Source organism: Colobus angolensis, unplaced genomic scaffold (genome assembly GCF_000951035.1).
Source record: "Colobus angolensis palliatus isolate OR3802 unplaced genomic scaffold, Cang.pa_1.0 Scaffold95, whole genome shotgun sequence".
In the NCBI taxonomy this organism is placed as follows: Eukaryota; Metazoa; Chordata; class Mammalia; order Primates; family Cercopithecidae; genus Colobus; species Colobus angolensis.
Genome location: NW_012123487.1, coordinates 4,235,179 through 4,258,844, shown reverse-complemented (window position 1 = coordinate 4,258,844; position 23,666 = coordinate 4,235,179). Strand labels below are relative to the sequence as shown.

At 45.0% G+C, this 23,666-nt stretch overlaps 1 protein-coding gene across 2 annotated transcripts in view; it reads left to right on the top strand.

Moving 5' to 3' along the window:
• SMARCAL1 (SWI/SNF related, matrix associated, actin dependent regulator of chromatin, subfamily a-like 1) overlaps positions 1–23,666 on the top strand; it is a 65,286-nt gene that overhangs the window by 7,611 nt on the left and 34,009 nt on the right. For both annotated transcript variants that reach the window (XM_011932300.1, XM_011932301.1), the window contains exons 5-10: positions 153–386; positions 3,503–3,553; positions 8,436–8,622; positions 13,114–13,264; positions 15,719–15,877; positions 18,781–18,846. In XM_011932300.1, the coding sequence (XP_011787690.1) occupies positions 153–386; positions 3,503–3,553; positions 8,436–8,622; positions 13,114–13,264; positions 15,719–15,877; positions 18,781–18,846 (848 nt within the window). The remainder of the gene's footprint in view (positions 1–152; positions 387–3,502; positions 3,554–8,435; positions 8,623–13,113; positions 13,265–15,718; positions 15,878–18,780; positions 18,847–23,666) is intronic.

Genomic DNA, 23,666 nt, shown 5'->3' with positions numbered 1-23,666 from the left:
ATCTAACAGTGCCTTTTCTTGCCTTCCTGCCAAACCTAGTGCCTCTTCACCATGTCCCTTCCCCACTTTCTCCCTCTTCCCTTGCCTGTGTTTCAAAGCCACATCATAGCCCTCTGCTTTATCACTTCTGTTCGATTCTTCTTCTTTGGCAGTGAAAGCAGCCCAGAGCCTCCCCACGGTCAACCTGCAGCCTCTGGAATGGGCCTGTGGCAGCAGCGAGTCACCCCCCACCAGCAGTGAGGGACAGGCCGGCCTTCCATCAGCTCCGTCCCTTTCCTTTGTCAAAGGGCGATGCATGCTCATATCCAGGGCCTACTTCGAAGCAGACATCGGTTATTCACAGGACCTGATTGCACTTTTTAAACAGATGGATTCCAGAAGATACGGCAAGTAATTGGTCTTTGTCTGATTCCCCGAATGTGTAGTATGGTCTGTGATCTCAACATAGGGTGTTCTTTTCTCTACCTTGAATATTCAAAATTTACTTTCTTGGGAAAGCCTTCCCGTTCTACTCCTCTTCCTTTAGAAAGATGACACGTTAATTATTCCAGATAGTAAACATACAGTGGCAGCTGTTTTGTCATTAAGGCCTTCCAAAGAGAAGACCCCATAATTTCCCCCTGGTCAATGTCTTCTTGGTGGAAGCAGGTAAATTCCTGCTTCAGCCATTTAAAACCCATCTGTTTTTATTTTGGCCTTTGCAGAGCAAAAAAACAGGTGGTTGCCATAAAAATAAATGCTTTTCCATATGCAAACTTCGTGGTTTTCAAACTTGAGCATGCAGGGAACTGCCTGCAGGGGTTGTTAAAACGCAGATTGCTGGGCCCCACTACCGGAGTTTCTGATTCTAGAACTTGAGCATGGAGCCAAAGATTTGCGTTTCTCAGAAGTTCCCTGAGCTGGTGCTGCTGCTGCTGATGGTGCCATAGTTTGAAAAGGCTGATAGTTCTCCTCTCGGCCTGCCCGTCAGCATCACGGGGCCACTTCAGAAACACCAATGCCTGGTTCTTATCCAGAGAAGTTGATTTATTTTGTCTGAGGTGGGGCTTGGACATTGCTGTTTTGTTTGTTTGTTTCGTTTTTTTTTTTTTAATCTTCAGATGAGCCTAATTATAAGCCAGTCTTGAAATCTACTGGCCAAGGCAGAATAGTTTTGCTGTATTTTATTTATTTTTGAGACAGAGTTTCACTCGGTTGCCCAGGCTGGAGTGCAGTGGTGCAATCTTGGCTCATTGCAACCTCTGCCTCCTGGGTTCAAGTGATTTTCCTGCCTCAGCCTCCTGAGTAGCAGGGACTACAGGCACCCACGACCACACTGGGCTAATTTTTGTATTTTTAGTAGAGGCAGAGTTTCACCATGTTGGCCAGGCTGGTCTCGAACTTCTCCGCCTGCCTTGGCCTCCCAAAGTGCTGGGATTAATTACAGGCATGAGCCACCACGTCTGGCCGTTTTTCTTTATCTTTTTGTGAGGTTCTTCAAAAGCTGCCCCATCAGAATAGGGGAGAAGCAGCTATAGATTCTGGACTCCTTGGTGTCATTCTTAGCTTGGGCCACATTGTTTTTTAAAAACGATGTAGTTTTTATGGATCGGTGTTTCCCCATTCTTGAATTGGTTTAATCTTGTTCTTAATCAGGTAGAACTTAAATACTTAAAACCTCATGCCTTTGAGACCTCACATTCAAGCATCATCCTGGAAGAAGCCTCTAGAATTGCTTGCTCAACAAGAGTTTTCATCAGGGTTTTGGTTCCTTCCGGGGGAGGCTGATGCTGGTTGCTATGTCATCATCCTTAGATGGATGGAGTTTGGACTGATGCGGGCAGGCTGGTGAGCAGGGCATAGGGGAGTTGTGCGAGGCCCAGACAGGCCGTGAAATGAGCTGCTCCACAACAGCCTAGATCCTTTGCCTTTCCTGCCCCCTTGGATGTTTGGCTTCAGCTTGGGGTGGCCCGTAAAAGGCAAATACAGGCCAGGTGCAATGGCCTGTAATCCCAGCAGTTTGGGAGGCCGAGGTGTGTGGATCACCTGAGGTCGCAGGAGTTTGAGACCAGCCTGGCCAACATGATGAAACCCTGTCTACTAAAAATACAAAAACTAGCCAGGCATGGTGGTGCCAGCCTGTAATCCCAGCTACTCGGGAGGCTGAGGCAGGAGAATCGCTTGAGTCTGGGATGCAGAGGTTGCAGTGAACCAAGATCACACCACTGCACTCCAGCCTGGGCTACAATCTCAATAAAAGATAAAAAAGGCAAATACAGTGATGTGTGTCTGTCACCGGCCTGTGAGATCACACTCCTGACATGGTCTGCATTCTGAGAGTGGGTACCATGAAAGTATTGATACTGATACTGCTCACACCCAGATGTCCAAAAACCATGATTGGTTCCTTTGCCTCAGCTGTTGTTCACAACTTTTCCTGATTGCTGCTGTGCCGCTGTGAGAATCAAATTGTCAGGAGGGGCCTTCCTCTTCTAGTTCTGCATTTAAGATTAGTCTGTCTGCTTTGTTCCTTCCATCAGGTTGTACCTGGACGACCTTGCTTTTTCCTGAAACTGACTCACTGTGTCCAAGATGCCTCTTTCTGACCACCTTGCTTTTGAAGGAACCATATAGTGAAGAATGAACTTTTGCTGCCCAGATAGCATTTACCGAGACCAAGCGTCCTTGATTTTTCAAAAGATAGATTAGTAGAGAAATTCCTCAATTTAAATAATGAGCCACCATTGGGTAGAAAGATGCTCACCTTTTTAGTTGATAATGTGTGTAATTTATACTACACTATGCTAATTAGCAGATGATGTAATAATCACACTAACAATAATTCATAATAACTGGATTTTTAGGGTGCTCATTGTTTTCCAGTCATACTTTTATAAGCATTTTACTTTAATTTCACATAATCCTCACAGTAACCAGTGAGGTAGGGGCTGTGGGATCTTTATTTTTCAGATATGGAAACTGAGGGAGAGGTGTTACAGTGAATTGCCCAAGGTGACATAGCTAGCAAGAGGCAGAGCTAAAATGGAAACTTTGGCAGTTTGACCACTCTGACCTCATGCAGCGTCTTTCCCATGTGTAAAATGGAGTTAACAACAGCCCACTTGGGAGGGCAGATGAGATGGTGCCACTGAGTGTTGGCACAGTGCCGGGCTGAATGTGAATGCTGCTTAGGTGTGAGCTACAGTTATCACCCCTGTCACTCAGAGCATTTCTGACCTGCTAGACCCTCCCCAGCCGTGTATCCTGTGGCACCTTTTATCACAACCCTTACAACCCAGTGTTGTCAGCATCTCTGCCTCTCTTTCCTCCCAGTATATTGGGGAAGCCTCCAGGGAAAGTACTCTCCTAACTTCTCTATCCGCAGTGCTAGGTACAGGACCAGCTGCCACATTGTCTTTAAGCTTAATGGAAGTTTATGAAGCCAAGTAATAAATGAGTAAGTGTGATCACGTAGCAGGAGGACAGGGTGTCCTATTTATGTATTTATTTCTTGTCATTGCAGATGTCAAGACCAGGAAGTGGAGCTTTCTCTTGGAAGAGCACAGTAAACTAAGTGAGAAGCCTTCCTTACTTGTTTTATATCATCCTTTGTTAAGCTTTAATAATTCACCTTAAATTTGATGTATTTTCGAAGAATCTTCTCCTTCCTTTGGTGTGGTGGGATGCTTGAGTACAGGGTAAGTAAAGGTGAGGGTGTAGCCTTGTCCACATCCACTGAGACGGCAGCTTTATGACAGCCCAGACAAATGCCGGGCCTCTTTTGCCATAAGGGTGAGGTGGCAGTAGTGAAACTTCCCAGGCCTGGGAAACCTTCCTGCTGTCATGGAAGTGCTGGAAGCATGGGTACATAGACTTTAGGAATTAGAAGTGAGCTAGGATTGCTTAGCTTAGGTGGAAGTGACCATAGATTACTTCTGAGAATAAGCTCTCAGTGTACTTCTAAAACTGGATGGGATGATCAAGAAAGATAGGCGAGTCTCACTAGGAATGGACTTCCTAATACAGTTCTGTCTGAAGCAGAAGTCAAGGCCAGGGACTTATGCATTGTAAAAAGCACTTTACAGACTGACCAAGGCATGGGGTATGTGTACAGACAGCATAAGTGCAAGAAGAAGAAGCCAGTTTGGGCTTATCATTTTTCTTCTCTATGTTTTGCTTATATGGAGCAATCAATTCTAATATGCCTGGAAAAAGGAAATATGGTCATATCTCAGACTGTACCAGAATACCAGTCCCTTATCTCTCTGGCTGTAACAATTCTGCATTGGGTTTGCAGCTAGCATAGCTTATGTTCCTCTACTTTACTCCCAATCCTGACGGCCTACTGGGCCTCCCAAACCAAGGAAGGAGTCATCTGTGGGTACCAATCAGGCCAGGACAGACATGAACCAACCCTGGGAGCTCTGAGTCATTGGCCATCTTGCCTGGCAGGCTAGGGCTTCAATGTGAGGGAAAAGCTGGATTCTTTCCTTTTGTCTCCTTATGTGACTTACTGTGTGACATTGGGTAAATAATTAAACCTTCTGGGTCCCATTGTCCCTTTAGTAAAAAAAGGGGTGGTCTTTAATCTCTATCTGCTCTCCTGACATAGGAATTACATATAAAGGAAGAGCCTTTGGTTCCCTGAGCAAAACTTGCTGTGAACTGCACAATTAGGTTTGAATATGAAATGATAACTAAATAAATGCTGGCTGAAGCAGAAAGGATGGCTCACGTTGATCTTGAGACTCTCTGGCTGCTACTGTTTGGAACTTGTGATTTAGAGGGAATTATTTGGCAAAAGCTGAATTTTTTTTCTTTTTGAGACAGTGTCTCACTGTCACCCAGGCTGGAGTGCAGTGGCACAATTTCACCTCACTGCAACCTCTGCCTCCCAGGCTCAAGCGATTGTTGTGCCTCAGCCTCCCAAGTAGCTGTTACACAGAATCCTTTTGGTGCCACTTTGCCAGCTGGGCTTGCTGCTGGGCTTGCTCTGCCCACTCGGCTCACGCTACTAGTCCAGATTCCACACTCACTGAGGGCAAGTTAGGCATGGAGCAGTGGAGGGTGTGTGAGTGAGTGAGTGTAGGGTCTGGCCATGGCACACAGCCAGGTGCACCGAAGCGGGCAGCTCCAGACTGTGGCACGGGCACTAGCTCCGTGTGAGGCTGCAGCTGGACTAGGCATACCACAAGCAGCTTCTGCCTTGGGCACCAGCATCTGGATGATGGGAATGTGCTGGCGCCCAAAAACTTAAAGACACCAGCACCCGTGGAGCCCCAAGGGGGTGTTACAGCATGTTACAGCTCTGGCTCCGGGAGTCCCAAGGTCTGGGCCCCCAGAAAGGTTGCCGCTCTTCACTCTTGTGGTCCGGCAAACAGGAGCACATCACTGCCCGCAGCTTGGCGAGCAGACCAGGAACGTGTTATAGCCCTTTTCTCACCTGCCATTCAGCGGGTCCCAGATTCTGCATCCAAGAAGAATGAGGTTACATGAACAACTGGAGAGTGAGCAAGGCAGAGAAGGGTTTTATTGGTCAACAGAACAGCTTTCAGTGAAGAGGGGACCCAAAGTGGGTAGTCCCGACGTGTGGCTGAGTCCAGGGTTTTTATGGGCTCAGAATGGGGGCATGTGTGCTGATTGGTCCATGGGCAGGCCTGGAAAAAGCACATTCAGTTGGCTAAAAGGCACTAAGGAAGTTCTCACTCTGGGTTGTGGACTCCACCTAGAACTGGCAGCCCGGTTTTCAGGTTTTAGTCTGTCTTCGGCTTGAAGGTTGGGTTTCACTGTGGACCCACCCCTGTCTGCCTATGAAGTTGTCTGCCTCCTGCTGTTATCAGCTGGAATTGTAGGTGCATATCCCCATGCTTGGCTAATTTTTGTATTTTTAGTAGAGATGGAGATTCGCCATGTTGGCCAGGCTGGTCTTGAACTCCTGGCCTCAAATGATCCTCCCACCTTGGCCTCCCAAAGTGCTGGGATTACAGGCGTGAGCCACCGTGCCCAGCTGCAAAAGCTGAATTGTTGATGAGAAATAGGAGTGAGTTCTTTCCTTCTCGCCTTTGTCTTTCAATCAGGAAACACAAATATGTTAGCTATAAAGTCCTAACTTTTACGGAACAACAAAAAGCAGGACACTTATGGCATTAGTAGATAAATGTAGTGTTGAAAAACCATGACTTATGACTCACACAGCATTGTAGAGTGGTTCCTGATCTTTTGCAGACAACACATTCCTTGAAATACCTGATGAAAATAATGGATTCTTCACCCAGAAAAAAAATGCACATAATGGCCACAAATAAAATTTTGCACTTGATAAAAATGATTCCATGGATCCTGAGTGAAGATTCTAGATTTAGAGTTTTTACCTGCTATCTCATCACGACAGTGTCTCACGGAAGATAAGACTGATCTTCCTATTTCGTAGACTGAGAGAAGGTTGGGCCCAGAGAAAGGAAACAGTGGCTTTTCTTACTGGGAGCATTGCAGGGTCACAGTAAAGTCAGTGACAGAAATAAGACTAGAATTGCCATCTGCCTTTGTAACATGGCCCATTATAAAATTTAGAAGCCAGCTATACTAAGAAGCTGGGGAGGGAAAGCAGTGAGAATAGAGCCCAGTTCCAATTTAGTTCCAATTTCTTTGCCAGTACTGTGAACCTGGGGAATGCCCACCTCCCTCCTCACCCCATGCTCTCCTTCCTCATGAGTGAAATTAGATGGTTGACCCTGAGCTAGTGAACGTGTGCCCAGGAAACTAATGAAGAAATGACAATAAGACCTGCGTACGTGAATGCTCATTGGTGAAGCAGTGGGAGTTATTTTCTCTAGTAAGGAGAATCTAAGCTTTCCTCCTCCCTCTTTTCTAAGTGACTCAGGCCTTTTGCCCCCAGTGAAATTGGCATAAGGCCTTTTGTTTTCCCCTTGCTGTCAGTCCAGAAGGGTTCTCAACAATCTTGTCTTGTCAGCTGCTATTTGAAAACATTAGCATCTCTGCTATGTGGCTAGTAGCATTCTGCCAAAGAGCTATTTTACAGAAATGACTTCTAGATGACTCACGAAGCCAGACAGCACGTCTGTCATCTAGTACCAGGGAAAGGACAGTAGAGACAGTTGTTGTCAGGGAATGGTGGTTTTCTCAGAAACAACGAGATGGCTTAACTTGCAGCATAGGATTTTGGAGACAGTAGTTGGTAGGAGACAGAGTAGATGTTGGTTTTATTCCTCTTAAATAGCTGAAGGAACATAATGCCTACAAAGCACTGCATTTTCTATCAGCCAGTTCATCAGCCCTTTCGTAACTTTATCAGGTATTTGAGTTCTGAAGATCACTAGAATTAAAATGAAAATGGTTTTTCTGAAAGCACATGGAGTGCTCAGCCTCGTGAAGTGTGCAGAAATCAGCATACTGAGATTTAATTTGGAGGTATAAAATGTATTTGTGCATCAATATGGACAGTCTATTTTGTATTAAAGCCTTCAACCTTACCTAATTTCCTCTCATGGTGATTCTTTTCGTGGAAACTGTTTCCAGAAATAACTGGTACTTATATTTAGTGGAGGAGAGAAATGGACTTAAATATATTGAAATACAAAGCAGTTGGAGGTAGCAGTAGATGGCTCAGCCCTGCACGTTCACATCAGCATTTACGGTGGTAACCGATTGATGGCTGTGGCGAAAGACTTTTGGAATCAGTTGTGAGAGTATTAAGAAAACACGATCACACATGACCATATGAAATAGAGAACCAGCCTTAGAATTCCAAATAATATTGGATAGAAGTAAAATAATACCCAGTTTCTCTTTGTAGTTTCCTTTACTGAATACCGGAGGACAATTGGCCTCTTGGTGGGTCACTCTCACTCCCAGGGTGCCCTTGAAAAGGTAAAGGATAAAGAGCAATTGACGATCTGTAAATAATGGCTACTCTTCTAATTAGATTCTTCAAAGGAAAATGATAAAAGGGAAGAACATCCTGAAAGTGACAGCCTGCAGGACAGCAGGCTGTGGTTAGTGATTTAACGGTAATTCTACTGCCAGGGGTCTCTAGGTCTATCATTTTTTTCTCTGCATTTTTAATTTGTAATTCAGCCTCCTTCTCCCAAGAATTATGTGTTTTTTTAATCTCTGTGGTTTATTCTTTTTCTGTTTCTCTGTTGAATAAAGGTGGTTTTTTTTTTCCTCGTTTTTGAAGTTTAAAATCAGGTGAGACTGCATTCTTTCAGAAAGCAAGGTCAGTGCAATTCATTTGCTTTCATTTCCATGTAGATCCCAAGTAATTTATTTTTCCCACTTGGGTTAATGATCCTGACTAGGAGAGATTTCTCCACCCCTTATATAGGGACCTAGGACCAGCATCATTGGAAGGAAATATTTATATCCCAAAGCTCCTCTTTCTCCAAATCTTTTGGGCATGAACACTCCAGCTCATATGCTTCTGTTCTTCTTTCCAGTTGCAAAGGTGCGCTGCCTCCCACAAGTTCAGCTGGATCCTCTGCCCACGACTCTCACCCTGGCATTTGCTTCTCAGCTCAAGAAGACATCTCTCAGTCTCACGCCAGATGTCCCAGAGGCAGACCTTTCTGAAGTGGACCCCAAGCTCGTGTCTAATCTGATGCCCTTTCAGAGAGCTGGAGTCAAGTAGGTTCTTGATCTTCCTCTCTCTTCCTCTCTTGCTCGAATTTCATTACTCACCACAGACCACATTCAGATGCTTCCTGTTTTATGAACTTTTATTTTCCACGGATAGATGAAAATTTAGAAGAGTGTAGGCATTAAACAACCAGGTGTGCTGTTACCAAAGCCTTATTGTAACCATTGATTTCAAATTCCATGGGTTAATCAAGACTCTGAATTACAGGTATGCAGAAACCCAATTCAAACTAGCTTAAGGAAAGAGATTTCTCAGTGCCTGTAAGAGAAAATCCAGCATCTCTAAAGATCTCATTAGGCTGCTGTCCTCTCTCAGATCTGCTTTCTGTTCGTTTGCTCTGTTCCCAAGCAGGTGCTCCTCAAGTGTGGCAGCTCGGGCAGCCAGGGGCTTCCAGCTTGCATTCTCAGCTTAGCAACACACAGAAGCACCTTTTTCCTAATTGGGCTAACACTGCAATGACGTAAGTCTGGTACCAACGTTGGAGCCAGTCATTGTGGCCTTGGAGGCTTGAGGTCTTGTTGATTAGACTTGGTGATAGGCCCATCCCTAGAACCAGAGGGTAAGACCTGCCCACCTAAATTACTTGGATCGAAAGTGGGAGGTGGCAGTTCTCCAAAAGAAAGCCAAGGTGCTCTTATTAGAGGAAGAAAAAAGGGTGGCTCCAGTGGCGCAATCGGTTAGCGCGCGGTACTTATAAGAAAAAAGGTAAACCGTCGGGCGCGGTGGCTCAAGCCTGTAATCCCAGCACTTTGGGAGGCCGAGGTGGGCGGATCACGAGGTCAGGAGATCGAGACCATCCTGGCTAACACAGTGAAACCCCGTCTCTACTGAAAATACAAAAGAATTAGCCGGGCGTGGCGGCGGGCGCCTGTAGTCCCAGCTACTCGGGAGGCTGAGGCAGGAGAATGGCGTGAACCCGGGAGGCGGAGCTTGCAGTGAGCCGAGACTGCGCCACTGCACTCCAGACTGGGGGCAGAGCGAGACTCCGTCTCAAAAAAAAAAAAAGAGAAAAAAGGTAAACCTACATCCTAATCTTTCCTTTTTTTCCAGAGTTTCTTGGGAGAAGCAAAATGCCAGATTTGAACTAGACTTCTCTTAAAAATATGGGAGTTCAAGGAGAAGAAAGAGGAAGTCTTGATAGTCTGTCTAGAAATAAAAAGCTGTTATTAGACAGTGTAGTTGGACATAGAGCCCTGTGCAAGGGAAGGAACCTAAATTATCAATGGCACTGACACACTGCGACAGCCTGCCTGCTTGAAGCCTGATTGTGATATTTTGGTGAAAGCTTGGCTATCGTCTCTGGCAGGATTTGGGTCTCGGTGTGCTGTTTGGGCACAATGCACTTTATTACGTTACCTGGTCCAGCCCTTCCCCCTAATTCTTTTCTTCCTTTCCTTCCATCTCTCTTAAATAGCACACTCTGCAAAACGTCCTCTGGCATTGCCATTCCAGTCCTCCAGCTGGTGAGATGTCCTTTGGGCCTTGTTTGAACCAGGCTCAGGGTGGTTTTTTCCTTTCATCTTTCTTCCTCTGGGCTCTTTATTAAAGCTGCAGTAGAGGTTGCCCAGCCCCACCCCCTGGGCAGCCCCTGCCTTCAGCATCCAAGTTCTTCGTGGCACTCTTAGCCATCCTTGGGCCCACGTGGTGGGTGCTGGTCTTACGCGTTACCCCATTATCCCTGAGAGAGGCTCTGTGTGTGAGGCGCCCCAGGGCAGATCTGTTTCTCCCTCTGTGGCTCTAAAGCTGCTAACAGTACTTGTAATCTTTCTTCAGAATTTTCTAAATAAATACAGATTTTAACTTTCATACTCTGAAGAGGTGGGGGCTTGGCATTGGGGGAGGAGGGCTGTCAATTCCGTGTTTTGTTGTCTTTAATGCAAGAACTACAATTAAACACACCATTTATAAAGCAAAATCTCTTAGAAATGTCAGCATCTTCTAATATCCAAGTCAGCCTCTTCAGCAGGTGAATGAGTTGAGGCTCAGAAAGACAGTCAGTTGCCTAAAGTTATTCAGCTGCCAAAAGTGGAACTGGGGCTTAAATCTGTGTTTTCTGATGGATTAATTTCTGAGTATGGCATTTTTTTCCTTTTTTTTTTTTTTCCGATTTTGGCATGTGTTTAATTTTGCATATTTGTAGTTACAATCATGTTGCCTTATAGACATAACATAAAAAAATCAATGTCTCTATTCAATAAATCATAAAAATAATAATAATATAAATACTACAATTCAAGTTTTAAAAGCATAAATTGTAAACAGGACTCCAGAAAATTTTTTCTATTATATTCAACTATCCTGTGGAGGATGACATTTAATTATGTTATTGTTCCTCTGTTATCCAGGCTTTTTCTGTCTTTGTTGTCACTTTTTGGCCACTTTGTTCCTTAGTTGGGCTCCCTCTAGGCAGGGGAAAAAGGAGAGAAAGAATGTGAAATTCAGGGGGTCCATTCTGCTCTAAGGATGCGGATAGACCAAACTTCTGGAAATTATAGATGGTAAAGCTGAGGAGGCTGAAACAAAAGACGCTCAAAGGGCGTGGGGCTCTCCATGGATTCCGTTGCTTAGGTACTGCCTGTCCTCGCTGGCCACCAATTTTGTAAATCAGAAAGTGAGGTAGAAAATATATCTTTTCACACCTGCCCTCCCCCCATCTGTCTGTGCTGTGGGTTGATCCCAGAAATGGTCCAGAAGATTTCATAGAGGTGGGTGTACAGGGAGGAGGCTGTGCCTGTTCTGGAGAGGTGAGGCAGCCCACCGCTCGGCTCCGTTCCTCCCCAGTGGAGGGTGAGGCCGCCAGAGCAGGGCTTTGGGAAGGGCTGCCTCCTCTCTCATGCAGGGGCCCGCTCAGGCTGCAGGGAGAACAGAAGGGTGCCATGCCACGATGCCTGTTGTCCCCACACTCTACTGGCCTCGGGCTGCCTGGGGATTTGCTACCCAGTTTTCCATCTTTGGAAACGGTGTTTCCAGGCAATTCAGAAAGGGCAAGTGTAGCCTAGACTTCTTGTCAGCCCTGCTAGCTGCTGATTAGAAGAGGTGACATTCTCTGTTTTCACTGTGTGAGAAGGAAAGAGAAAGAGCTATCCCAGTGGCTTGTTATCAGGATTCTGAGCAAATGATCTATTTTTCAGAGATTAGATGAAAGAAGACTAGTATTTGGCACAGAGGACCAGACATCTGGCACTTGGGATCCTTTTAGCTTTTCACTGTTTCATCATGCGACACGAGCGAGTCATTTTTACTGTTTGTGTTTTGATTCTTTTTCTTTTTGTGGAATAGTAGTTATGATAGAAGCACTTCCTTAACGCTTATGATGTTTCCAAGCACTGTTTTCAGTATTAGCTTTATTAACCCTCCCACAGCTCCATGAGATAGGTACTGTTATTACTCCCTTCTTACTGCTGAGGGGGCTGAGGCTGGAGGTTAAATCATGTGCATGAAGGGATACAGCTGCTGAGTGATGGAATTGGGACTCCAACCCCAGCCAATCTGGCTCCGAAATAGTGGAATACACCTTTATTCATAAACTATTAGCAAGGGATGCTGCACTTACGGGCTTTAGGGTCCTGGAGGCTGCCATAATGAAAAACTCGATGCTGAGGTCGGTGCTCCCTTTTGGACAAGCACCCTTCCTCTGATCCTTTTCTCTACCTCTCTTCTCGTTATCAGCATCTTCTGTCTTTGCCAGCCCCTTTCTCTGCCTTTATGCATACTGAATGCTCTCCGATCTTCAGAAAGCCTTCTTTTCACCCCACCAACCCTTCTTTCCTTTCTTTCTTTCTTCTTTTTTTTTTTTTTTTTGAGATGAAGTTTTGCTTTTGTTGTCCAGGCTGGAGTACAATGGTGCAATCTTGGCTCACTGCAATCTCTGCCTCCCAGGTTCAAGCGATTCTCCTCCCTCAGCCTCCCGAGTAGCTGGGATTACAGGCATGTGCCTGTAGAGATGGCGTTTCACCATGTTGGTCAGGCTGGTGTCAAACTCCTGACCTCAGGTGATCCGCCCACCTCGGCCTCTCAAAGTGCTGGGATTACAGGCATGAGCCACCGCGCCTGACCCTTTCCTTCCTTTCAAGGCAGACTCTGGAGTGAGTAAGCCTGCCCTCCTCAGTGCTAGTCCTGGACTCCCATCACCCTCCTCCACGTACGTCCCCTGGGCCCTGCCTACAGTGGGCTGAGGTGACTCCTTACTGGAAACTTCCTTCCTTGGCCTCCACAACCTAATCATCTTCCAGATCTTCTCCCTACCTTTCAACCACATTCCACATTTTTCCTTTTGGGACTTTCTCTCTCTCTCTCTTTTTTATTCTGCTCCCTATTTGGCCCATGTTCCTTCCCTTCTGGCGAGCAAGTCTGGTGGTGGGCTGGGCCTGGGCTGGCCAGTGCGGTGGCCTTCACCTGGCAGTGCTGACCCACCGGACGTGAGGGCAGATGAACTCGTGCCCCGGGAAACATGCCGTCCTCACCTTGTCTGCCTTCAGTTTTGCCATAGCCAAAGGAGGCCGCCTGCTGCTCGCTGACGACATGGGCCTGGGGAAGACCATCCAAGCCATCTGCATCGCAGCCTTTTACCGGAAGGAGTGGCCTCTCCTGGTGGTGGTGCCATCCTCCGTGCGCTTCACTTGGGAGCAGGTTAATGCTCTTCAAATTGCAGTTTTCACAGAGAAGGTTTTCTTCAGTGTTGGAGTCATAAAATAATGGTTTGCGGACAGGGCCTAGGGATCTTTAAGGATCCTGTCTCAAGTAAAGGCAAAGGCAGGAAGAGAGATGCGATGCCACCTGAGGGCAGGCTGGGGGTTTTCTGGATTAGAATCAGGTTACACCTTGAGGGAAAAAAGCCGAGGAGAAACCGGCTTAGAGACTTGTGTTCATCTGTCAGCAGGCATGTCTGGGACCCCTGTGCCCTGCTCATAATACTTTTCATCTGTACCACACTTAGTTTTATTTCTCTTGTTTATTGGTTTTTAAAATTTTTATTTATTTTGAAACTGGATTATGAGACTGGCTAGTTTTTGTACTTTTTGTAAAGATGAGGTTTTGCCATGTTGCCCAGGCTGGTTCCCAAACTCCTGGGTTCAAGTGATCCACCTGTCTTGGCCTCCCAAAGTGCTGGGATTACAGGCGTGAGCCACTGTGCCTGGCCCACACTTAACTTTTAAAATATTTTTACCTCCTATATTTTCCTCAATCCCATGACAGTCCTGTGCGGTAGGTACAATAGATAGTAACCCTATTTATAGAAGAGAAAACGGAATCTCAGAGGTTAAGCTCCATGCTTCCTGTTAATGAGGAGCCCTGCCGGATCTTGATGTGGCATCTCCTGACTTCCCAACCCAGGGATTTTGCACTCTGTAGAGTGGGGAGTGAGTGGGATGTTCACTGTCTGCCAGGTAACTTTATGGATGCAGAGCCTGGCAAGAACACTGTATCACTCACCCTTGAGCTCTTTCTACTGTAAATCCAGGAATCAGTGGTTTTGTGAAATGAATAAAAAGTCCGTGAACAAACTTAGTGAAGAAGGAAGACCTAGTCCATCGTCCACAGCTTTTTCTAGCTTTATGCCACTGACGTCGGCCTGGGGCTTCTTCCGGAGGCCTCCATGAGCCTCTCGTGCAGAGGAGGCAGCTCCTCCTGCTGCCGGTCAGCCCAAGGCCCAGACGTTCTGACTGAAGAGATGGCAAAAAAAAAAGAAAAAGAAAAAAAAGAAAAACTAAAAAATGTGCACCTCGTTTTTTTTTCTGTCTCAGTGATCTGAATTCTTTATTTTAATTTTTTTTTTTTTTTTTTAATGAGACAGAGTCTCATTATTCTCATTATGTTGCCCAGGCTGGTCTTGAACTTCTGAGGTCAGTGATCCTTCTGTCTTGGCCTCCCAAGTCTTGTGATATGAATTCTGCCAGTGCCTGTAGAAAGTAATCTTAAGTACATATTTTGTGTGTGTTAGGTTCCCATAGCACCCTCAGAAATTTTAGGAAGAGTCAGCCATATGGTGACCAGCCTGAGGTTAGAGAAAAGGCCAGTCCTCCTTGTATTGAACAATGTCAGCCCAGGTGGTGCAGGTGAGCACCCAGATGCCTGGGTGGGTTTGGCTAGAGATGCTCAGATTACCAGAGAGAGAAGGTGGATTTGTAGGAATATTGACATAAATAGTTTCATCATCATCAATAAATGTTTATGATTTGCCTTCAGTGTACCAGGCTCTGCTAAGTCCTTCATAAAATTCCTCTTAAAAAGAGTCGTATTCTTTCCCTGCAGAAACTTACCATCTAGTTAGAGATCATAGAGATGAAACCCAGACACCATGAAGTGACTGTTGACAGGCAGGGAGATAGCCAGGCCTGGTGGTTCACGGCTGTAGTCTCAGCAACTTGGGAAGCTGAGGCAGGAGGACGCTTGAGGCCAGTAGTTCAAGACCAGTCTGAGCAACAGACTGAGACCCATCTCTTTAAAAAAAAGAAGAAAGAAAGAAATTAGTCAATCATGTTGGTGTGCACCTGTAGTCCCAGCAACTTGGGAGGCTAAGGCGGGAGGATCACTTGAACCTAGGAGTTTGAGGCTGCAGTAAGCTGTGATGGTGCCACTGTACTCCAGCCTGGGCAACAAAGTGACACCAACACAACTCTTTTGAGACCCGAAGTTTCGCTCTTGTTGCCCAGGCTGGAGTGCAGTGGTACGATCTTGGGTCACCACAACCTCGGCCTCCTGGGTTCAAGCGATTCTCCTGCCTCAGCCTCCCAAGTAGCTGGAATTACAGGCATGCACCACCATGCCCGGCTAATTTTGTATTTTTAGTAGAGACAGGGTTTCTCCATGTTGGTCAGACTGGTCTCAAACTCCTGATCTCAGGTGATCCGCCCTCCTCGGCCTCCCCAAGTGCTGGTACTACAGGCATGAGCGACTGCGCCCAGCTCCCCCAACTCTTAAAAAAAAAAAGGAGTGTTCTGTCAGTGGCAAGTGAAGGGGTGCAGGTGGGTGACAGGAAGGTAGAGGTGATGGCTGTTCATGGGCATGAGACTGCTGCTGTCACAACCAACAGCTGCTGTGCTGGATGTTCATTGTAGCTTTATTCCCTCCTGTCATTCACAGGCCTTCCTTCGGTGGCTGCCGTCTCTGAGGCCAGACTGCATCAACGTCGTGGTGACTGGGAAGGACCGCCTGACAGCTGGCCTGATCAACATTGTCAGCTTTGACCTTCTTAGCAAGTTGGAAAAACAGCTAAAAACCCCTTTTAAAGTTGTCATCGTTGTAAGAAACTTGGCAAAGTCTTTAAGTACTTCATCTTTCTGGAAACTTTCTTTGTAAAAGCTCTGAGAACTTTCATGTCTATAATCTCCTTGAACCCCATTTAGTTTCTAGAAGAATAGAAATCACTGTCTTTATTTTGTGGGGAACTGGAAATTCATTCCCTTCAAATAGCCATTCTCAACTCTGGCTACATACTAGAATCTCATAGGGAGCTTTTTTTGAAATTGTGATTTAATTAGTTTTTGCTGGGGATTTCTAGCTCATCTCTTTCCCAGCATGAGTCATGGATGGAGGCCATGATGTGGACCCCAGGCTACCTGGGGCTCTGGGGACTACAGCCTAGACGGCAAGGGGGTGTGCCCACATCTGGTGCCATTTTACTCAAATAATTGAGTTTTCTTCCAGCCAATGTGAAGATACACCCCCACCCCACAAAAGCACTTTTTACTCTAACTGTTTTTTTGGGGCTTTTTTTTTTTTTGAGACAGAGTTTCACTCTTGTCACCCAGGCTGGAGTGCAGTGTCACAATCCCGGCTCACTGCAACCTCCGCCTCCTGGGTTTAAGCAATTCTCCTGCCTCAGCTCCCCGAGTGGCTGGGATTTTAGGCACCTGCCACCATGCCCAGCTAATTTTTGTATTTTTAGTACAGACAGGATTTCACCATGTTGGCCAGGATGGTCTCGAACTCCTGACCTCAGGTGATCCACCCACCTTGGCCTCCCAAAGTACTGGGATTACAGGCGTGAGCCACCTCACCTGGCCTCTAATTGTTTTTCAAAGAAGATCTTACTGGACCCGCTTCCAGATTTGACAAGGTATCTTTCAATTACACACAGGCTTTCCAACTTTTAACTCCTTACATACTTCCTGAGGATCTCTAGACAGATTTGGTACCCAGCCATCTCTGTCAGTACTCAGTGCGTTTACATAGCTCACACAAATATTGTGGGAGCTTAGAGAAAGGAAGGAGAAGATACCGTCACTGACCTCAGGGGATCTATTATTATGTTTTGGACATGAGAACCACACTGTGTTCTTAGCATAAGCAAACTTGAGCATTGATAGTTTTGCAAAATGATACAGGTAATGAGTCTTTGGGGGAGTCATTTCTGGTTTGGCACAAATTCAAGTGTGGCTTTGAAAAGATGTCAGCATACATGTGAAATGAAAACGTAAGAAGTTTTCCAGGATGATGGGAATGGCTCTAGAGTGTGTGGGAAGAATAATGCTTTCAATTCTTGACTGTTGCCTTGTGTTAGCTGCTGACAAATAATCATCTATTTTCCCAGTGGCCCCTCAGCAGGCTTTATCTTTTATCCTTGTGAATATCCATTTCATAGCTGATGAAACTGGCAATGAGAGTGGGTACATAAATTTGCCCATAGGCACGAAGCTAGCAAGTTGGAGGTTATTGATTAAAGCTGGGTTGCGTCTGCCTTCAGAATTCATGTTCTTCTCTTTCTGGCCCATCACTTAACCTGCCGTATGAGTTTTTTGGCAAGCCACTTACCACCATTGTTGGTTTGTTCTTCAGTTAAGTAAGAGCTCTGTCCTCTCGCTTTCAGAGAAATGTTGTAGGAAAGAACAGAGTGATGGCTCTGAAGTGGCACACTTCTTAGAAGAGGCTTCGGTTTCCAGCCATTCTTTGTGATTTGTTCCAGTACTGGCACATTTTTGCCTATTGGTTGAAAGGGCCCATTCTCTTCCATATCCTCTGTACTCTCTGTGTTTTTTCTCCACAAATACCTTTTTCTTGACTGTAATGAGGGCTCATCATCAGAAAAGCATATGACTATAGCACTCCAGCTTTCTGGACAAGATACTGTCTTGACATTTTGAGGGTTATTTCACACTCCCCTCTATTGTGCTTTTGTGGCCCTTTTTGCTCATGATAGCTGAAATGGAATTTCTTATAGATCATCTTTAAGGACACAGTTGGGATCTCACTGGTATCCCAGCTATAGAAAGGCTGATACCATTGAGTGCTTACTGAGTGGCAGGGCTGTGCTAAGGACTTTGCATGTGTTAGCTCATTTAAGACTCACAGGAACCTAATACATAAGGAACTATGGTACCCATTTTACAAATAGCAAAATTGGCACTACAGAGAGGTAGTTGTTTACAGTCACACAGCAAGGAATTTGACTGTACCAAACTAGAAAATTTCCGCTCAAATACTCATGTATTAGTTACTCATTTGGCTTTAGAAAATATGATCAACTGTATATTTGCTTAAGCAACAAAAGAAAAAAAAAGAATAAAGAAAAACAAACTATGTATAAACATGTATATATATTTTCTTATGCACCAATGCAGAGTGGTTAATCAGACTTCATGTTCTAAACATAGCAGTTCCTTGAGGATGGAAATCACATCGTCTTCTTTCCATTTCTCAGTTTCCCCAGCGTTTTGTTTACACTCACCTTGGTACTGATAATATAGCCTGATCGCTTGTCAGAGTGTCTGGCATCCTTCCTGCACCCTGAGCCCCTGAGGGCAGGGGCTGGACACCCCAGAGCTTTGCATCAGTGCAGGGCCCACGATGGGGCACTTGGTCTAGTGCTCCACAGGTGCGAGGTGCCTCTTACAAAGCAGCAAACCACCTTCTAGTGGTTTCTTTGAGCAGCCTCTGAGGTGGGTGGAGCAGGGAATCATGAATCCCACTTTATAGATGGAAAACTGTCCCCAGAGAGATGAAGCAATTTGCTCAGAATGCAGTAGAGAAGCTGCCACCAGAACCCTGGGTCCTGACCTAGGCCCACTGAGCCATCTCCTTAAATGAGAAAGTGCTAAGGGAGCGTCCACCTTGCACTTGCCATGCCAGGGTCAAGCCTAAAGTGGCCCTTATTTCTGTCCACTCAGGATTGGACCTTGTTCACTTACGTGGTTGCTTCTTTTCAGGATGAATCTCACTTCCTCAAAAACAGTAGGACTGCCCGCTGTCGAGCAGCTATGCCGGTCCTAAAGGTGAGTACTTCTGAGAACCGAGTCCACTAAGCATTGGCATCCTGTAATATTTTGCTCAGGCTTGCTTGTGGTCCTAGTCCAGCGGGGGTTGCAAGTACAGACCTGTGGGCCATGGTCATGACTTGGTGTTGACTTAGGGTATCTCTCTCTCCTTAGGGCTGTGGTACCAATTTCATCTTTCTTCCTAATATCCTGCTAAGGAACTAGTAATCAGTACTGGTAGTCAGTAGTACTGCCTTTGTCTCTCGAAGGTCAAGACTGTTGAGACTGGGTGGGCACTGGACTCCAGAATCCTCCTTTGGCTTCCTGCTTAGACAAGGGAGAGCCTCTAGCAACTTGTCCACCAAATAGCTTAGAAAAAACTGCCTGTCTTTTAAGTCACTTGTAGTGGCAAAACTGTCAAGATGCTGGAAATCACGGAAGATGAGTTGTATTCGTGAAAGTAATGGCAAAAAAAAAAAAACCGTAATTACTTTTGCATCAACCTAATACAAACAGAACTGAGCAAGGGCTGGCGGGGTCAGAGATGTGAGATGTGCTGGTAAAGCCAAGATGGGCTTTAAAAGTTGATACTGTTTTCTGTGGCTACTCTGAGCCTCTTTGGTTGACGGAAGGGGCAGCCATCCACATTCCTCCCTGTGGTGGCCTAAACTCATCTCTGAGTGCTTTGGTGGGTGTGAGTTCTGGCTTCACAGCAGGCAGGCATGGGTATGTGATGGATTCTAGTCTTTATCTAAGCATGTTCTGATGTGCAGTACAGGCTCTGTGTTTCATCTGTCTCTCTCTTCTGTCTGTGTTTGGTTTCTTGGTCCCCCATCTCAACAGAGGGTAGGCCTCCAAATTTCCTTCCATTTCCGGGGAGGGTGATTTTTTTCCTATTATTGGAAGAGAGAAGGGGAAGTACAATTAGAAAAGTAGCCTTTTCTCTCCTAACAAGTTAGAAATTTATCACAGATGACTTTGGAGGTATCCACTTTGGTTTGTTTCGACTGAGCTAACCAAAGTGTGTGTTTTTCTTGTGCTCAAAGCAACCTTTGTGTTGTATCAGCATTTTAAAACTATAGCTTTTTATTGATTAAAAGAAGCTTTAACTTTTACCTAAACTAGGGAAAACAAATATGCTAAATGTTAATGAAGCTTAGCATTTGAGCATTAATCTTACCAGTTCCTCACAAAACACACATAAGTGTCCACTCATTTCAAGTTTTCATGTGTTTAGGAATAATGGAACATGACACATCTTCCAAGGCAGGGTCATGTCATGTGCCAAACCTAAGAATAAAAGTCTTTTACTGAAAAAGCTTGGTTTTGCTGGGGTGGTGGCTCACGCCTGTAATCCCAGCACTTTGGGAGGCCGAGGCAGGTGGGTCACTTGCTGCCAGGAGTTTGAGACCAGTCTGAGCAACAAGATGAAATCCTATCTGTACTAAAAATAGAAAAACGAGCCAGGTGTGCTGGTGCACACCTGTAATTCCAGCTATTCAGGAAGCTGAGGCAGGAGAATTGTTTGAACCTGAGAGGTGGAGGGTGCAGTGAGCCGAGATTGCGCCACTGAACTGGTCCAACCTGGGTGACAGAGCGAGACTCTGTCTCAAAAAAAAAAAAAACAAAAAAAAAACCTTGATTCTCTGCCAGTAATACCTATAAATATTTATATGCTGAGAGCCATTGATGGACACCCTTAAATAAAATGTTTTTCCTAGGTTGGTGACCTTTCTTTTGGGAGGCTTTAATATGCTCTCCGTAGGAAAAAAAATAGGCTTTAGTATTATGGTTTCAGTATTTCAGCCATAACTAAATTAAATGTTTACTCCTGATTGTTTAGACAAAAGAAATTGCACAATAGGTAGATCCTATCATTAAAGATATAATGTGAAAGCTTCTTAGCAACCACTTGTTAATGTAGTCATTGCCTGGCTGGGCAAGCTGAGCCAGATAGTGGTTTCTGAAATGTGTGCTTCTCATCCAGACGTTTGGAAGCAGCATATACCTCTTTAATCTCTTGAGGATGTTTCAAAGTGACAGGTTTAAAAGAAATCTTTAAACTGCTAACTAACATGTACTACTCTGCATTTGCTGTAGAACTTGGTTGAATTAATATTTTAAAATAAGGCCCATGAACACGGCCTGTGTGTGTGAAGGCGTCTTGAGGCCACGCTCCTCTGCAACACTGGCTTCATGTAATGCTGGACTGTGGCGGGACTGGGGTGAAGGAATGGGATGCAGCATTCTGTGCTATTCTGTTAACCGAACCTTTCATCTCTGTCTATTGTATTTTCATCTAGATTGGAGTCTCAGCCTTGGCACTGTTGACATTTTGGGCTGGTGACTCTGTTGTTGGGGGGCCTGTCCTGTGCATTTTAGGATGTTTGGCAGCATCCGTGGCCTCTACCCACTAGATGCCAGCAGTTCCTCCCCAGTCATGACAACCAAAATTGTCTCCAGATGCTACCGAATGTCCTCTGGGGGAGGACAAATCGCTCTCTACCCACCTTGCCCTTCCCCAACCCCATGGAGAACCACCAATCTAAATAAGGAGATGAATCTAAATGTTTTTGGAATAATAAGGTAGTTGGGAGAAAGTAAAGTATGTCTTTGAAAAGCCGCATAAGGACCTAATTTAATGCCACTTGATTGTTCCTCTAATGTGAACATCTCTTAGAACTATATTCTGATAATTAATATTACGAGCATATTTTCAGCAAATAGGCATAATGAGGTGTTTAGATTAAATCATACAGTTTGTTGGATAGCAGGGCCAGATCGTGTCTGGAAAATGTGGCCTTTGAGTCAGCAGAGAGAGGACATGTTAGATTGTAAGAAACTGGTGTCACCATCCCGTGGGAAATGTGACGTTTTTCATCCCCCACAGCACTGTTTGCTGTGGCTACTAATCCTAAATGAGGTAGACCTATTCTTATATATAAATATATGAAAGTAGACATGATAGAAGCTAAAAAGAACAAAGTTAAAATTACCTTTAATCCCTGCAACAGAAAAAGCCACTGTTAACAGCTTATTTTTCCAGCGTGTCAATTATTGGGCAAGATCATCATTTTTCAATAACTATGGAGCATTTACATAGTAGAGACACATCCCATAATTTCATCCTCAGTGTCAGATATGTGGTTGTTTTCCATTTTTGCTGTTATAAATAATTCTGCAAGTGAACATCATCTACATGTAGCTTGCATATTTATCCTATTAGGACAAATTCCTACAATCAGAATTGCCAGGTCAGTTTTCATTTGACCTTTTTGGGGGAGGCCTCTGAAGTCCAGTCTGGCCAGGCATAACAGTCTTCACTCCCATTCAGTCTTCAATCAGAGGCTTTTTTTCCCCACATGACTCCAGCCCTCAGGATTATCGGCACTCTTTTGAACAGTGAGGTGTGTGTGTGGGGTTTTTTGATTTAGTTTAGTTGTCTTTTGTTTACACTGGCTTTTATTGTTAAACTAGTATAATGACAAAATTAAAAATTTTTTAAAGGGAAAGGCTGCCAGAATCCTACATTCTTTCCTAATAAGCAGCTGTTTCTCTTTTTCTGTAAGTAGAGAGTACTTTTTATATCTCTGTTGATTGGCTGGATGAGATAGTAGCTAAAATGTATAAGGCTTTTTTCTTTTTCCTTTGTAATTAAGTAGTTTAAATAGATGATAAATTCAAATGGGGCCAGGCGCAGTGGCTCATGCCTACAATCCTAACACTTTGGGAGGTCTGTAGCAGGAGGATCACCCGAGGTCAGGAGTTTGCGATCAGCCTGGCCAAAATGGCGAAACCCCATCTTTACCAAAAATACAAAAATGAGCCAGGCATGCTGGCACCTGCCTGTAATCCCAGCTACTCAGGAGGCTGAGGTGGGAGAATCACTTGAACCTGGGAGGTGGAGGTTACCCTGAGCCGAGATCGCACCACTACACTCCAGCCTGGGCATCAGCGCTAGACTGTGTCTCAAAAAAAAATTCAAATGATACAAAAGGATGGACAGTGAAAAGTAAGTCTTTCAACTCCTCTGGATCCCTAGTCCCCGTCTCTTTCCCCAAAGGCAGCTATAGTTACCAGTTTTCAGGTTTACTTCCATAAAACAGCCTGCATCTATGGAAGTACGAATGTGTGTGTTTCCTTTCTGCCTCCTTAGAGTGTTTTACCACCATTGTTTTACACTTATCTTTATCCCCTTAATAATTTATCTTGAAAATCATTCCATATGGTTCCAAATGACTTCTACCGCATTCTTGCAAATAGCATTCTATTGGATAAATTTATCATAATATGTATCATCTGTTCTCTTTTGATGGATTTGTAACCAAATTGCAGCTATTACATGCAATATTGCAATGACCATTTTTTCATATGATAGAGAAGTGGAGAGTAGAAAATGCAATCCCTCTGTGTCTGAGATGGCTTTTTGCCTATCAGGCCAGAGGGGAGAGCGGTGTCAGCTGGCAGATGCTGTTTTCTCCCCTAGTGTGATGAGGCTATAGAAGTTCTCCGGGGTCCGACCATTCTCATTTATTTCCTCACTTTCATTACATAATCATACTTAAAAAGGAAATTATTAGAGTTTGAAACCTATGGTAAAATAGACTGTCTTTTCCAGAGTAAAAAAAATCTACCTTAGGCCAGGCACAGTGGCTCATGTCTATAATCCCACCACTTTCGGAAGCTGAGGTGGGCAGATCACTTGAGGTTAAGAGTTTGAGAACGGCCTGGCCACAATGGTAAAACCCATCTCTACAAAGGTTAGCTGGGAATGGTGGTGTGCACCTGTAATCCCAGCTATATGGGAGACTGAGGCAGGAGGGTCACTCGAACCTGGG